Below are 13,198 nucleotides of genomic sequence, written 5' to 3'. Positions count from 1 at the left end.
CTAATAAATATCCTATGGAAATGTCCCATTTAAATTATCTGCATTCTAATAGATTGATAAGTAATCCCCCATTCCCCAGGTTGTAAGAAGTCCAGGGGCAGTATCTACAGAAATTAGCTTCCTCAGAGTGCAAGAGCCTGACCGGTAGTTTTGTAAAACCTGCTCATTTAAAACATACAAGCTGAACCTTTTGGCAGCGAGCAAACTCCTAAAAATAAGCAATATAGCCACTAATCATGATTCAGATTGCCAAAGAGCAATTTTGCAGAAAAGTTGCTTCTGTTTTGGCCAACTCCAGCTGAAAAACTCTCAGCTGAGCCCCTCCCCATTCAAATGTTAACTGCAAAACCCTTTCTCTAGCTACCTACCTCCATATCCCCCATATTCTGATGGATAATCTGTCCAGCTATGACCTGGATGGGCCTGGATTGCCCAATCTTGTCACATCTCATCAGATCTTAGAAGCTAAGCAGGGTCGGCCCTGGTTAGTACTTGGATGGGAGACCATCAAGAAAGTTGAGGGTTGCTATGCAGACCACCTCCATTCCTTTCTTGCCTTGACAATGCTATGAGGTTGCCATAAATTGGCTCTGACTTGATGGGACTTCACCCACCCAAATTTGTCAAAGGACATTGAACGTTTTTGTTAAGTCCCTGATCCCCTTCCCTTCAAGGCTGTTATGTAAAACTGTCTAGAAAAACCTGTTTCTGCTTTCCAGGACTGCCAGAACTCATGGCTCAACATAGACAAACAAGCTCTTTTCAGGCATTATGTCCACATATACTGAGCATCTGGCAGTCACACACAGAATGCTCCAGTTATGCACGGTTGCCATGTTGTCTGAACAGGGGCGTGTGGCAGGCTACCTGGCAACAACCCACCTGGCTGAACAAAGCCCGCCCCTGTGCCCAGAAGCAAGACCCACTTGGGTGGAGCAGGGCGGGGCCAGGGGCAGGAGGAAGAAGCCGGGAAAGCCTCAACCACAGAGAGTCTGAGAAGCCATGGAGGCAGCGGGTGAGTCTGGACAAGGCAGAAATGGCTCCCTGAGCCCAGAAGGTTTAAGGTGGGGCATGGCTTTGGAGATGAGGAGCTGGCTAAAGATCAGGGAACAGAGAAGAAGAGGGTGGAGCTTACCAGAAGAACCAGACATGGAGCTAACACTTTAGAGAGGGAGGAAGGGGGAAAGGAAAGGAGGCTGGCTGGAGGGTGAGAGGACTGGAGCAGAGGCAAGGGAAACCAAGCCAGCTAGGAGGAGAAGGGGGAAGGGGAAAAAAGCCAGAGAAAGGGAGAGAAATTGGCTTAGAGAGGCTTCTGAACAAAGATGCAGGTTATAGATTTGTGACTCTTCTCCCTTGGAATGAAGTGTAAGCCTTCGGATGCTTGGACTAGTCAATTTCTAGTGAACAGCCTGTGCAAGCAAGCAGTGACTGGGATGGTGCTTTCAAGACCCCATGGACCTCAGGTATGACGTTTCCCTGTCTCCAGACAGTGCTACAGTGCGTAAAAGTTCAGTACACACAAACAGACAAAGGGCTTTTACACATTTTCAGTTTCCTTGCATCTAACTTCCTGTTTCTCCAGGAGGTTCCCCCCCAGCATTTTGCTCCCTCTGATGGTCGATTCGACATCACACAGGTTTATATGAAGCATTTCTCCCTGCAGTTTATATCAGCAGCTTTTTACGCTTGATAAAAATTGGTGTTATATCAAATTGACCACCAGAGAGAGCAAAATGTGTGCAGAACTGAAACACCCCCCCAAAAAAACATGAAATCAGATGCGAGGAAACTGAGAATGAGTAAAAGACTAACAAGGGAACTGCTGCTGCGTGTACTGGGAGATTTGAGAGAAATCCACACTCCTGATGTGCGTAGTTGCCAGGCTGCTGGTATGTGTGGGTATAATGTCTGAAAAGGGCTAGATAAATGCAAGCATACTCACACATAAGCTTACCTCCCCTTCCAGACTTACCTGACTTCTCAGCACTGTTTTTACTGGACACAGTTTTCACCATCTTCTCACTAAATTGAACAAAAAAACCCCAAAAACAATTAACAGACTTATGCAAGTTGGACACACAGCTTACAACAATCAAGAAGTTTGCTTTTAAATCACAAAATTTAAAAATAGCTTATCTAAAAACACAGGCTAGTGTTTATACTTGTGATCAGTAGGTTTTAGGATCACTCTGTAACGCACAAGTTTAAACACAGACAAAGTTCCACCACAAAACACAGACATCTAATCACATTAACTGAAAAGCCAGGAAGAAGGACATGGTGAAATCCCCATGTGTAGTATAGAATATTCTGCCTCTCTTGACTTAAAATGAATCTATCTTGATGTCAATTACTGAGCAGTAATCCTGACCCAAAGGAAGTCAGTGACAAGAATTTCCTGTGGCATCCCTGAGGTCAGGATTTTGCTCTCCAAGCTCAGGCGGGGGGGGGGGCAGGGGGCGGGGGGAGAGGGTGGCTTTTCCCCTTGCAATGATCAAAGAAATAACAGAGAAACAGACTGAATGAATTCTTGGTTTTTACCTAGAAACATCTTTGCTATTACTTGAATTTGGCCCTTTAAAAAGCGCAGTCTGAACAAGGCCAGTTAAACTGGCTATCTGTTTCTCCATAGCTTGCATCCTTTCTCTGTAAGACAAGAGAATTTTTTGTTAAAGCCAAATGTATTTACTTTAAACATTTATTCTTTTTTCCTAGGTGAATGAAGATCGTGGGACCATGAAGATATCCTGGAATTTGCTCAGTGCCTTCTGGATTTACATTTGCATGGACCTTCTGGCCAAAGGCCAGTCGTGTTCTTTGTTTTTGTTGTTGTTTTTGTTTTTAACAAAATGTATTTGTAAGACATAATATGGGCACAGCTGCCAGGGATGGAAAAAAAACCCCACAGGTTACAGTTTCAACATTGTAATTTCACAAAGGTGTGCTTAAGATAATCAGCTAAAACCTGCTTTTAAAAAATCCCCTGAAGGTAATTCTCTTTTGTAAATTTAAACAAAATTATTTCAGCATAAACCTTTGTGAGTTACCACTCACTTCTTCAGAAGCACAAAGAGCACAATCATTGGGTCTGATTTTTATATACAGCAATCAATCTATGGTTTTCCAAATACTTCACATTGGCCTTCAGTGGGCCTTTTTAACTGGGGGCCAATCACCATCATTGGCTGTGGTCTTCATGCAGGCATCGGGGGCTCCTGCGTTGCATCTGGTGAACAAAAAGTGCTCATGCGTCCTAGGATTTGCATTTTCCCTAGGGTTGCCAGCTCCGGGTTGGGAAATATCTGGAGATTTGGGGGGTGGAGCCTGAGGATGGCAGGGTTTGGAGAGGGGAGAGACTTCAATGCCATAGAGTTCAATTGCCAAAGCAGCCATTTTCTCCAGGGGAACTGATCTCTGTCGCTTGGAGATCAGTTGTAATAGCGGAAGAGCTCCAGCCACCACCTGGAGGTTGGAGCAACCCAAGACAGCACTATAAACGAATTTCTTATGCAAAAAGTGAATTTTATAGTGAAAAAGTGCAAAATATATACAATTATATACAATACAAAGACAACCCACTTAGGTGTCTTTTGATAAGAAGTCTCTGATTCGTGCAGTAATTAAGTCCAGTTGTCAAGCAACTATATGGAAAAAATGGAAGAAAGCCACGAAGGGACGATGCCAGACGTGTCGTCTAGATCAGGACCACGTTTCGCCTATGGCTTCATCAGTGACCTGTATCAGTAATAAAAGTATCAAAACCCTAATAGGTAACGTTTCAAAAGGACCACCAAAAGTTGTAAGTGGGTCGTATATTGTGACTTACCTGTTCAATTAGGATCTGTGATATCCTTGCTATAGTCTTTTTGGATTGCTTATTGTACATTTGTATCTTGTTGTATCTTTATTTGTATATAATTGTATATATTTTGCACTTTTTCACTATAAAATTCACTTTTTGCATAAGAAATTCGTTTATAGTGCTGTCTTGGGTTGCTCCAATTATCCTTACAGCACTGAGCCTTTATATTTGCAGGGTTTACCACCTGGAGGTTGGCAACCCTAATGCGCCATGATTAAGGAAAATCTTGGCAGTGGCAATCATGTGCATACATGTGTCACTAGAGACGACAGGTACGCATGAGTCAAAAAATGATCCCACAACCAAGCCCTGTGCTACGTGTCTGGCAAAGAGGACTCTGGTCTATAAAAGCTTTTGCTATAATAAATGTGTGAGGCTTTAAATTACCAGCGGACTCCTGCTGTCGATTCACAGACTCATTAGCTCTAAGGCTCTGGGCTGCTTCTATTTTTAGCCTCCTGCAAACCAAAAGTTAAAAGGGTGTATTCCATTCCAAGTGTTCACTTTTTACACAGATCCAAGATCTCCTGCGTATTTGCCATTGCCGGTGCATGGAACAGAAATGGCTATAAGGCGGCAGAAAACACATAACTCTCCGATGTGGGCACACAGTATGGAAGTCAGCATTAGAAATCAGATGAGAAACATCCAGTGTGGTGTGGTGTAGTGGTTACTGGACTGGGGTTTGGGAGTCCCAGACTCAAATCTCTGTGTGTATGACTTTTAAGGGGGCATAAGGGAAGGATTAAGGTCATTGTTAGGGGATTAGTCATAGATACCTCGTTTATTATGTATTATGTTTGCAACTGCTTTTTCTCCCTTTCTTTCCCCCCCTCTCCCATATGCAACTGGTTGCTAAATATTTCTTTTTGTGATTGAAGTTCATCTCTCTGATTCTCACTGCTAGACTGAGATCAGACAAGCTTTCCTCCAGGCCTTTCTTCCAACAGGTCTTCCCTCCTGCTGTGTCTCCTTCCTTCCTTTGGTGGAGGCTCTTTCTTCTCTTGTTACGATCTTATCTTTCTTCTCCAGTTCTTGCACTCTGCATCACCTCCATACCCCTGTTTTACCCAACAAGAGCTCCATGTCATTTTATCTGGGCTGCAACTCCTCTTTCAAATCCTTCTACCTCTGATCCTGTTTTTCTCTTCACTTCATGAGCCTTTCTCCCACCCTTGTTGCTATGTGATGCTATCCTCTATGGCTACCAAGACTTGATTTTGGCAGGATTGACACTCAAGATCTGGGGATGGGGGGCAAGGATTCAGCCTGTGTGCCACCATCTAGCACTGGTCAAAGAAGGGAAGAAGAGGAGTTGGTTTTTATATGCTGATTCTCTCTACCTTTTAAAAAGAAGAATCAGACTGTCTTATGATCTCCTTCCCTTCCTCTCCCCACAACAGACACCTTGTGAAGTAGGTGAGGTTGAGAGTTCAGAGAGAACTGTGATTAGCCCCAGGTCACCCAGCTGGTTTCATGTGTAGGAATAGGGAAACCAACCCATTCACCAGATTATACTCCGCCACTCATGTGTAGGAGTGGGGAATCAAACCCGGTTCTCCAGATTAGAGTCCACCGCTTTCAACCACTACACCACACTGGAACTGCAATGAGACCTACCTCAGTAGAAAATGTTAACATTATAGAGCCACAGTGGGCCAGGTGACACCCAACAATCCTTAGAAAGGCTTTTGGATCAGGTTTGTTAGCTGGTCTGAGCAACGTAAAACAAAGCAGATGCTCTGTCACTGAGCCATGGCCCCTCCCATCGACATTAACCAAATTAGACGGAAGTTTAAACAAATCTCACCATGGGACAGGCAATTCAGATTACCTGGACAACTTGGCCTATTAACGATCCGTTTATGGTAGGCACTCATTCTATGGTTTAATAAAATGGTTTATTGCAGAATAAAGCACTGTACTATAACAAAGAGCACTCAAATTATGGCGCTTTAGCACGTGAGGAGGGGAGTGGAAGGGACTCGCTCTCGCACTCAGCACCAGTGCCTGTTTACTTGTTTTCAAGCGCTTGACATATCTTCTTTCGGGTGTGGCAGCCCCATTTATTTATTATTTAGAAGTACATTATTGGATGTGGAGTGGAAACGTTTCCAATGCTGTATTTTCCCTGTGGAAAAAAATCTGCCTCACATACGTAAATACATTCTGTTTCTCTACAGTCGCCAGGGCTGTTGCGCTGCAAATCAATCCTGTAAGATGGGCTAAATGTGGGATATGAAGCCTGTACAAAATCCCAGTGCTTGTACATGGTCCTGGCATGTGCATGCCTTCTTTTGTTAACACTATTTAAATATTTAAAGTATTTATTTTCTGATTCAAATTTTCCCGGAAAACCCCACATCATTACATGGAAATCACATCATCTCCTGCTTCTACTCTCAAGATGGCTGAAGTTAGCTTGAAATAACAAGAATAACAATAGCACAATAAAAATGTCACTACCGTCATATATAAAATCAGAAATAAGCCACAAATAAAGTCAGGTCAACCAAACCAAAAACAAAATAATAAAGTCATCAAAAGAGCTCAGCAGAAGTGGGGGGGGGGGACTGTTAAAATCAGCTGATTTCAAAAATATTTTGGAATAAATTAAACTAGACGGCTAAGAGAAAGGAGACCAGCTGCTCTATTGACAGGGAAAGTGGAAGCAAGACCTGAAAAATCCCTGTGAAGAGTACTTACAAAGTTCAAATCTGACTATTGCAGATATGAGGAAAGGTTGAAGGAGCTGGGTATGTTTAGCCTGAAGAGGAGAAGACTGAGACGGGATATGATAACCATCTTCAAGTACTTGAAGGGCTGTCATATAGAGGAGGATGCCGAGTTGTTTTCTGTTGCCCAAGAAGGTCGGACCAGAACCAACGGGTTGAAATTAAATCAAAAGAGTTTCCGTGTAGACATTAGGAAGAATTTTCTAACAGAGCGGTTTCTCAGTGAAATAGGCTTCCTCGGGAGGTGGTAAGCTCTCCTTCCCTGGAGGTTTTTAAGAAGAGGTTAGATGGCCATCTGTCAGCAATGCTGATTCTATGACCTTAAGCAGATGATGAGAGGGAGGGCATCTTGGCCATCTTCTGGGCATGTATGGGTCACTGGGGGTGTGTGGGGGAGGTAGTTGTGAATTTCCTGCATTGTGCAGGGTGTTGGACTAGATGACCCTGGCAGTCCCTTTCAACTCTATGATTCTATGCTTTTTGGAACTGGGCACCACCAGCTACTCTCAGGTCCTGAGCTGGTTCATATGAGCAGAGGTGGTCCTTCATGTCCTCTCAATCTAGGAGTTTTAGGATTTTAAGGGTCAAACATGGAACTATACTGAGCCCAGAAACAAAGTGAGAGCCACTGCAGGTGCTATGGTGCTCATCTTATATGTTCCTGTGTTACACGTGATGCCTTGGGATGTCACACAAGCCCTTTGGCCATTGTATCTGCTGCCATTTGTTTTCTGAGCCACATGCAAGGACATGGGGGTCATATAAAGACTGTGCCAGCATTGCCTTTGAAAACGCCATTGCAATCTATTCCCCAGAGTCTATCACTGCAAGAGAGATCTGTATTAAGCCAAACTCGCCATCGTTTCTAGAAAGAGGGCGGAGACCTTTCCTGTCTGGCTTCTGCTCAGACCAAATCGCCAGAACACTTCTGAAGAGTTGTGCAAAAGGGCACTCCCTTTTGGTGTCCCTGCCTTCCCAAAAAACAGCCCCCAGCTGCCAATGCAGTAGAAAGGAGAAAAAGTAGCCAAGCAACATTGTGCCTTTGGCAAAGAAGAATGAGTTATTCAGTTACTAATTTTACTTCCTTGACCAATTGTTTTTGAAAAAGGGCTCAGCTTTCTGAAGACCAGTGTCTCAAGAAAGCACCAGAGATACAGGCGCCCTCTTCCTCCACAGCCCAATAGCAGAGACTTCCTATTGTACTGGCAGGTTGCTCTTACAATCCCACTGAGAAACACACCCTCTTCCTGTCTTATAGCTAGCCAGGGGTCATTCAGAACAGGATATCGCACATGGCTAAACTGATCTCCTCTCGCTTTGAAATGATCTGAGGACAGCTTGCGTGTCCGTTCCCTTTCCCAGAGGCATTAAAGAGAAGATATTTCATGCTTGGTGCAGGCATAAACTAGAATTTCTGCCATAAAACTCTCCCTTTCCACTTCCTATGGCTCATTAGGCGGTGTGTGCACAAACTCGTATTAAAACCAGACAGATGATGCATCTTGGAGAGGATTAGCAACTCGGGCTTGCACATACATTTTACTCCCTTGTATTCTTTATTAAGGAAGCCTCCCCATTGTTATTTTATAACTATAATAAGAACCAGAGTCTGGCTCAATCACATACAGAGGCAGAGCCCCAGGCCTTGCAATAAGAAGGCTACACTTCCAAGCTCTCTTTTCTAATTGAGGAGGGTTTTTGTTTTTAATAGCGGGGCTGCTTCTAGGGTTACCAGGTCCCTCTTCGCCACTGGTGGGAGGTTTATGGGGTGGAGCCTGAGGAGGGCGGGGTTTGGGGAGGGAAGGGACTTCAATGCCATAGAGTCCAATTGCCAAAGCAGCCATTTTCTCCTGCTGAACTGATCTCGATCAGCTGGAGATCAGTTGTAATAGCAGGAGATCTTCTGCTATTACCTGGAGGTGCAAAAACTATTTATATGCTACTGTGTCTAATATAATACGCACTTCATAAATACACAAAAAGAACCATTCATACAGTTGTATCACACATACACAAAACCATCTCTAGGATGGTGGTGAATAGAAACAGTTCAATTCAGAGGTGCAGTTTCTCTCAAAATATGCACAGCAATCTTCTGTATTCATCCAATGCAGGTAAGTAAGCAGATGTAATAAATATTAATTCAGGAGGAGTAACTTCATGGAGAATACGGCCGTTTCAAATTCTTTGCGATTTGAATTCTTCATCAGTCCTTCAAGCATTTTCCTCTTATATTGCACATCTTGATAATAAATTACAAAATGCTGGATGCAGATCAATTCCCACAAAGGGTAACATTCACAAATGTAGATGGCTACATTTGTGAATGTTACCCTTCGTGGGAATTGATCTGCATCCAGCACTTTGTAATTTATTATCAAGATGTGCAATATAAGAGGAAAATGCTTGAAGGACTGATGAAGAATTCAAATCGCAAAGAATTTGAAACGGCCGTATCCTCCATGAAGTTACTCCTCCTGAATTAATATTTATTACATCTGCTTACTTACCTGCATTGGATGAATACAGAAGATTGTTGTGCATATTTTGAGAGAAACTGCACCTCTGAATTGAACTGTTTCTATTCACCACCATCCTAGAGATGGTTTTGTGTATGTGTGATACAACTGTTTGAATGGTTCTTTTTGTGTATTTATGAAGTGCGTATTATATTAGACACGGTAGCATATAAATAGTTTTTGCACTTATAAGTATTCTTCGCTCCTGTACTGATTTTCTAATCCTTTGATACTAGTACAGTGGTGTCTATTTTCTCCCCCATTACCTGGAGGTTGGGAAGCCTAGCTTCTTCTGACCGTGCAAAGATAGCGCCAGTCAGGGTACCCCCTACAGAACAGACAGGCTAAGGATCTGAGTGTAAGGTAACACCTCTTCATTTTATCAAAATGCAATTAAAAAAAACAGACTGCAAGAAACTTTGAAATTGGGATGTTATCACAATTAAGTGATAACAAACAATTACCTTACATCTGATTTCCACTGTGGAAGTTAGACCCTCATTAATAGGGTTGTCAGCTCCGGGTTGGGAAATACCTGGAGATTTTTGGGGCGGAGCCTGAGGGCGAGGTTTGGGGAGGGGAGGGACTTCAGTGCCATAGAGTCCAATTGCCAAAGCAGCCGTTTTCTCCAGGTGAACTGATCTCTATCGGCTGGAGATCAGTTGTAACAGCAGGAGATCTCCAGCTAGTACCTGGAGGTTGGCAACTCTACTCATTAAACCTCTCTCTTCTTATTCTCATCAGAAATCTAAGGAAAGGATACTGGTTGAAAATTTGCACCAAGTGGCTCCATCTGTGTTCCCTTGTAGATTGGGTGGAAATAGGAAAGAGGCTGCTAGCTGGCTGGCAGCAGCTGCATAACATCTAGCTGGTTTGGTTCTGCTCTACAGGAATTTAAGGCCTGGGCATGCACAGAGGTGTCAGGCAAAGGGTTCTTGTCCTTTGGGTTTTAGTTTAAGGGTTGCAGCCTGGATCATCATCATCGATCAGGCCTAGAGCAGCAACCTCCAGAAGGAGTCTGGAGATCACCCAAATTACAACTGATCTCCTGACTAGAGAGATCAGCTCCCCTGGAGAAAACAGAAGCTTTGGAGGGTAGACTCTATGGCACTATACCCTACTGAGGTCCTCCCCCTCCCCAAATTCCTTTCCCCCCAAAATCCACCCCCCAAATCTCCAGGAATTTCCTAATCTGGAGTTGGACCTGCTATGTTTTCAGAACCCTCTACCCTCCCCCCGTCCGGTTTATTTCACTTGTATTTGCTTTTCTTTCTTTCTCTTTTTTGTATTCTAAACAGCTTTGAGTCCCTACTGGGGGGAAAGTGGGATATAAATAATTAAATGAACAAACTAAATTGTGCCAAGAAAAATTTCAGGTATCTACCGTACAACATCCCATCCAAGGCAATCCCAATTTTCTCTGATCATTTTTCTACTGATAAATCCCAATTTTCCCTGATAGGCAGAGCATAGTACAGCTTCCCTTCTAGCAGCTAAATTATAGTCGCAGGCTGGATAAGAGTGAGAAATGATCTCTCTCTGCCTTGGAAGCGATTATTCTCTTCTTGGAAAACAGAAATCAAAGAAATCTTACATCGTAAACTCCTGAGTACCAACAGTCTGTACCATTTCACGCTGCAATTACGTGTGTATGTTTGAATGTGTTCTCCGATGCTTATTATTTTATTTATGTCACACTTCCCCCCAATTGTAACCCACAGCGGCTCTGACAAAATGGCCACACATAGCAAAGAAGTATTTTAAAACCTTCTCCCTACAATTCTCGTTTTGTAGGGATTGACAAGAGCCCCGTGGCGCAGAGTGGTAAGCTGCAGTGTGTGTGTGTGTGTAAAGTGCCGTCAAGTCGCAGCCGACTTATGGCGACCCCTTTTTTGGGGTTTTCATGGCAAGAGACTAGCAGAGGTGGTTTGCCAGTGCCTTCCTCTGCACAGCAACCCTGGTATTCCTTGGAGGTCTCCCATCCAAATACTAACCAGGGCTGACCCTGCTTAGCTTCTGAGATCTGACGAGATCAGGCTAGCCTGGGCCATCCAGGTCAGGGCCTGGTAAGCTGCAGTACTGCAGTCAAAAGCTCTGCTCACGACCTGTGTTCGATCCTGACGGAAGTTGGTTTCAGGTAGCCGGCTCAAGGTTGACTCAGCCTTCCATCCTTCTGAGGTCAGTAAAATGAGTGTCCAGCTTGCTGGGGGTAAAGGGAAGATGACTGGGGAAGGCACTGGAAAACCACCCTGCAAACAAAGTCTGCCTAGTAAACGTCGGGATGTGACGTCACCCCATGGGTCAGGAATGACCCGGTGCTTGCACAGGGCACCTTTACCTTTATCTTTAGGGATTGACTGTATTTTTGGGGAGGCAAGCATCCAAATACTGGATTCCCCCACCCACCGGGTGACACAATACAGATGAAGTAAAGTTATGCCAGGAGGCTCTTTGGTTCAGCTCTAACCCCGGGGCTACAGACAACCTGTGGGAAAACCAGAATTAACATCACCTTTTGGGACCCCTTTGCATTGCTATTCTGAAGCATTTTCAAACCAATTTGCTTTAACCATTTGATGAACTTAAGCGAGAGTTCGGAATCTTGATAAATGTACTACTCACAAACATTTCCTGCATTAGATAATAGACTCATGCATGGCAGTGATTTTTCAGCACTCTGAAGAACCTTTATAAATGGCCACAGAAAATTCTTTAAAAAGGGGGGGGGAGCAGGTATACTGTTCATAAAGAAGACGGTTGTATAATTTTACTAATGCACCAGAGCTGCAATTGAAGCACTCATTTTTTTAGATGCGCCATTATGAAAATGCTCTATTTATCACTGTCAATACACTTTCATTAGAATAAACCACTAGAGTGAGCATTTATGAGGCTGCCTTGTCTTAAAGGCTCTTCAGAAGTTTGCAAACCTAGTAAAACTCTTCAGAAGTTTGCAAACCTTCATGGATCTGTGGCTGACAGCTGTGGTTGGGAGGAGTCTGGGGCAGATGGTGGAAGCGCAACGGGAAAGTGACTGGTTACCACGACTGCTCCTTGATGAAACGTACGGCAGGTTTATTACCCAAAAGCTACCTCCTCCATTTTTATAAAGTTATTAATGGCACAGATATAATTCAGGAATTGGCTATTGGGTATGGATGAAGTCACTCACCCTATGTTTTAAAGCAGCAGCCATGCAAATTCAGGCTCTGCTTCTCTGCGGCCTGCACCCAGCCTAGGCCCAGGGCTCCATGTGCCCTGGGAATCAGGGGGTTCCAGTAGATCTATCTTGTGCCACTACAAAGTTTACAGATCTGCTGCTCTCCCTCATGCTGTGTATATTGTCTCTGAGGGAGACCACCAGGTAGGCTTACCAGGTCCCTCCTCTTCTTCGGCGGGAGATTTTTGGAAGTGGGGGGGGGGGGTTTGCGCGCTCCCGGACGTGCTTCTACTCAAATGGCCCCTTGTGATGCGTTTTACACCCGTAAGTGCCGCATCGCAACAGACCTTTACCACTCAAACTGGGAGTTTGAATGGAAACCGGCCCTTTGCAATGCAGCACTTCCAGATGTGAACCAGAAATGACCTGTCCCTGCCTGCATAGATTGCCCTCCGACCCTCAGCTGGTCAGCGGGCAGCCAGGTGGATTGGCGAGGGTTTGCTCGCCTTCACCTGGCACTTGGCAACCCTACCATCAGGTTATCCTATTTGTGTCTCACACTTCCTGTCCACTTGCCTGCCTCACCTGCTGCCTGTCTGTCTCAGATATTTTCCTAGTCCTTGAACCCGAAAGCCCAACAGAAGGGAACAGAAAACAAGAGCGAAGCAATAAACAAAATATCTGAAACATGAAAGCCTCCTCTCTTCAAATCTCACACACTGGTAATTTTCAGATATTTCAGTTGTGCATTTATGTTAATTTCCCTCTCTCGCAAACACCAAATAAAGGACATTTGGGCACGACATTGTGGACCCCTGCTATATCTGAAAGAGAAAGGTCTTTCCTGTGTGTGTGACATATAGTATATGTTTCAGTTTGCATGAGAAAAGCATGTACGTGATACACAGAATATACAGCATCC

At 44.1% G+C, this 13,198-nt stretch overlaps 1 protein-coding gene across 1 annotated transcript in view; it reads right to left on the bottom strand.

The window, feature by feature from the left end:
• KIAA1217 (KIAA1217 ortholog) overlaps positions 1-13,198 on the bottom strand; it is a 452,893-nt gene that overhangs the window by 40,257 nt on the left and 399,438 nt on the right. Inside the window, exons 9-10 of the mRNA XM_056857670.1 lie at positions 2,542-2,646; positions 1,973-2,022 (exon numbers count right to left, since the gene is read on the bottom strand). Coding sequence (XP_056713648.1) covers positions 1,973-2,022; positions 2,542-2,646 — 155 coding nt within the window. The remainder of the gene's footprint in view (positions 1-1,972; positions 2,023-2,541; positions 2,647-13,198) is intronic.

This window comes from Euleptes europaea, chromosome 11 (genome assembly GCF_029931775.1).
Source record: "Euleptes europaea isolate rEulEur1 chromosome 11, rEulEur1.hap1, whole genome shotgun sequence".
NCBI lineage: Eukaryota > Metazoa > Chordata > Lepidosauria > Squamata > Sphaerodactylidae > Euleptes > Euleptes europaea.
This window is presented reverse-complemented; position numbering and strand designations above follow the sequence as displayed.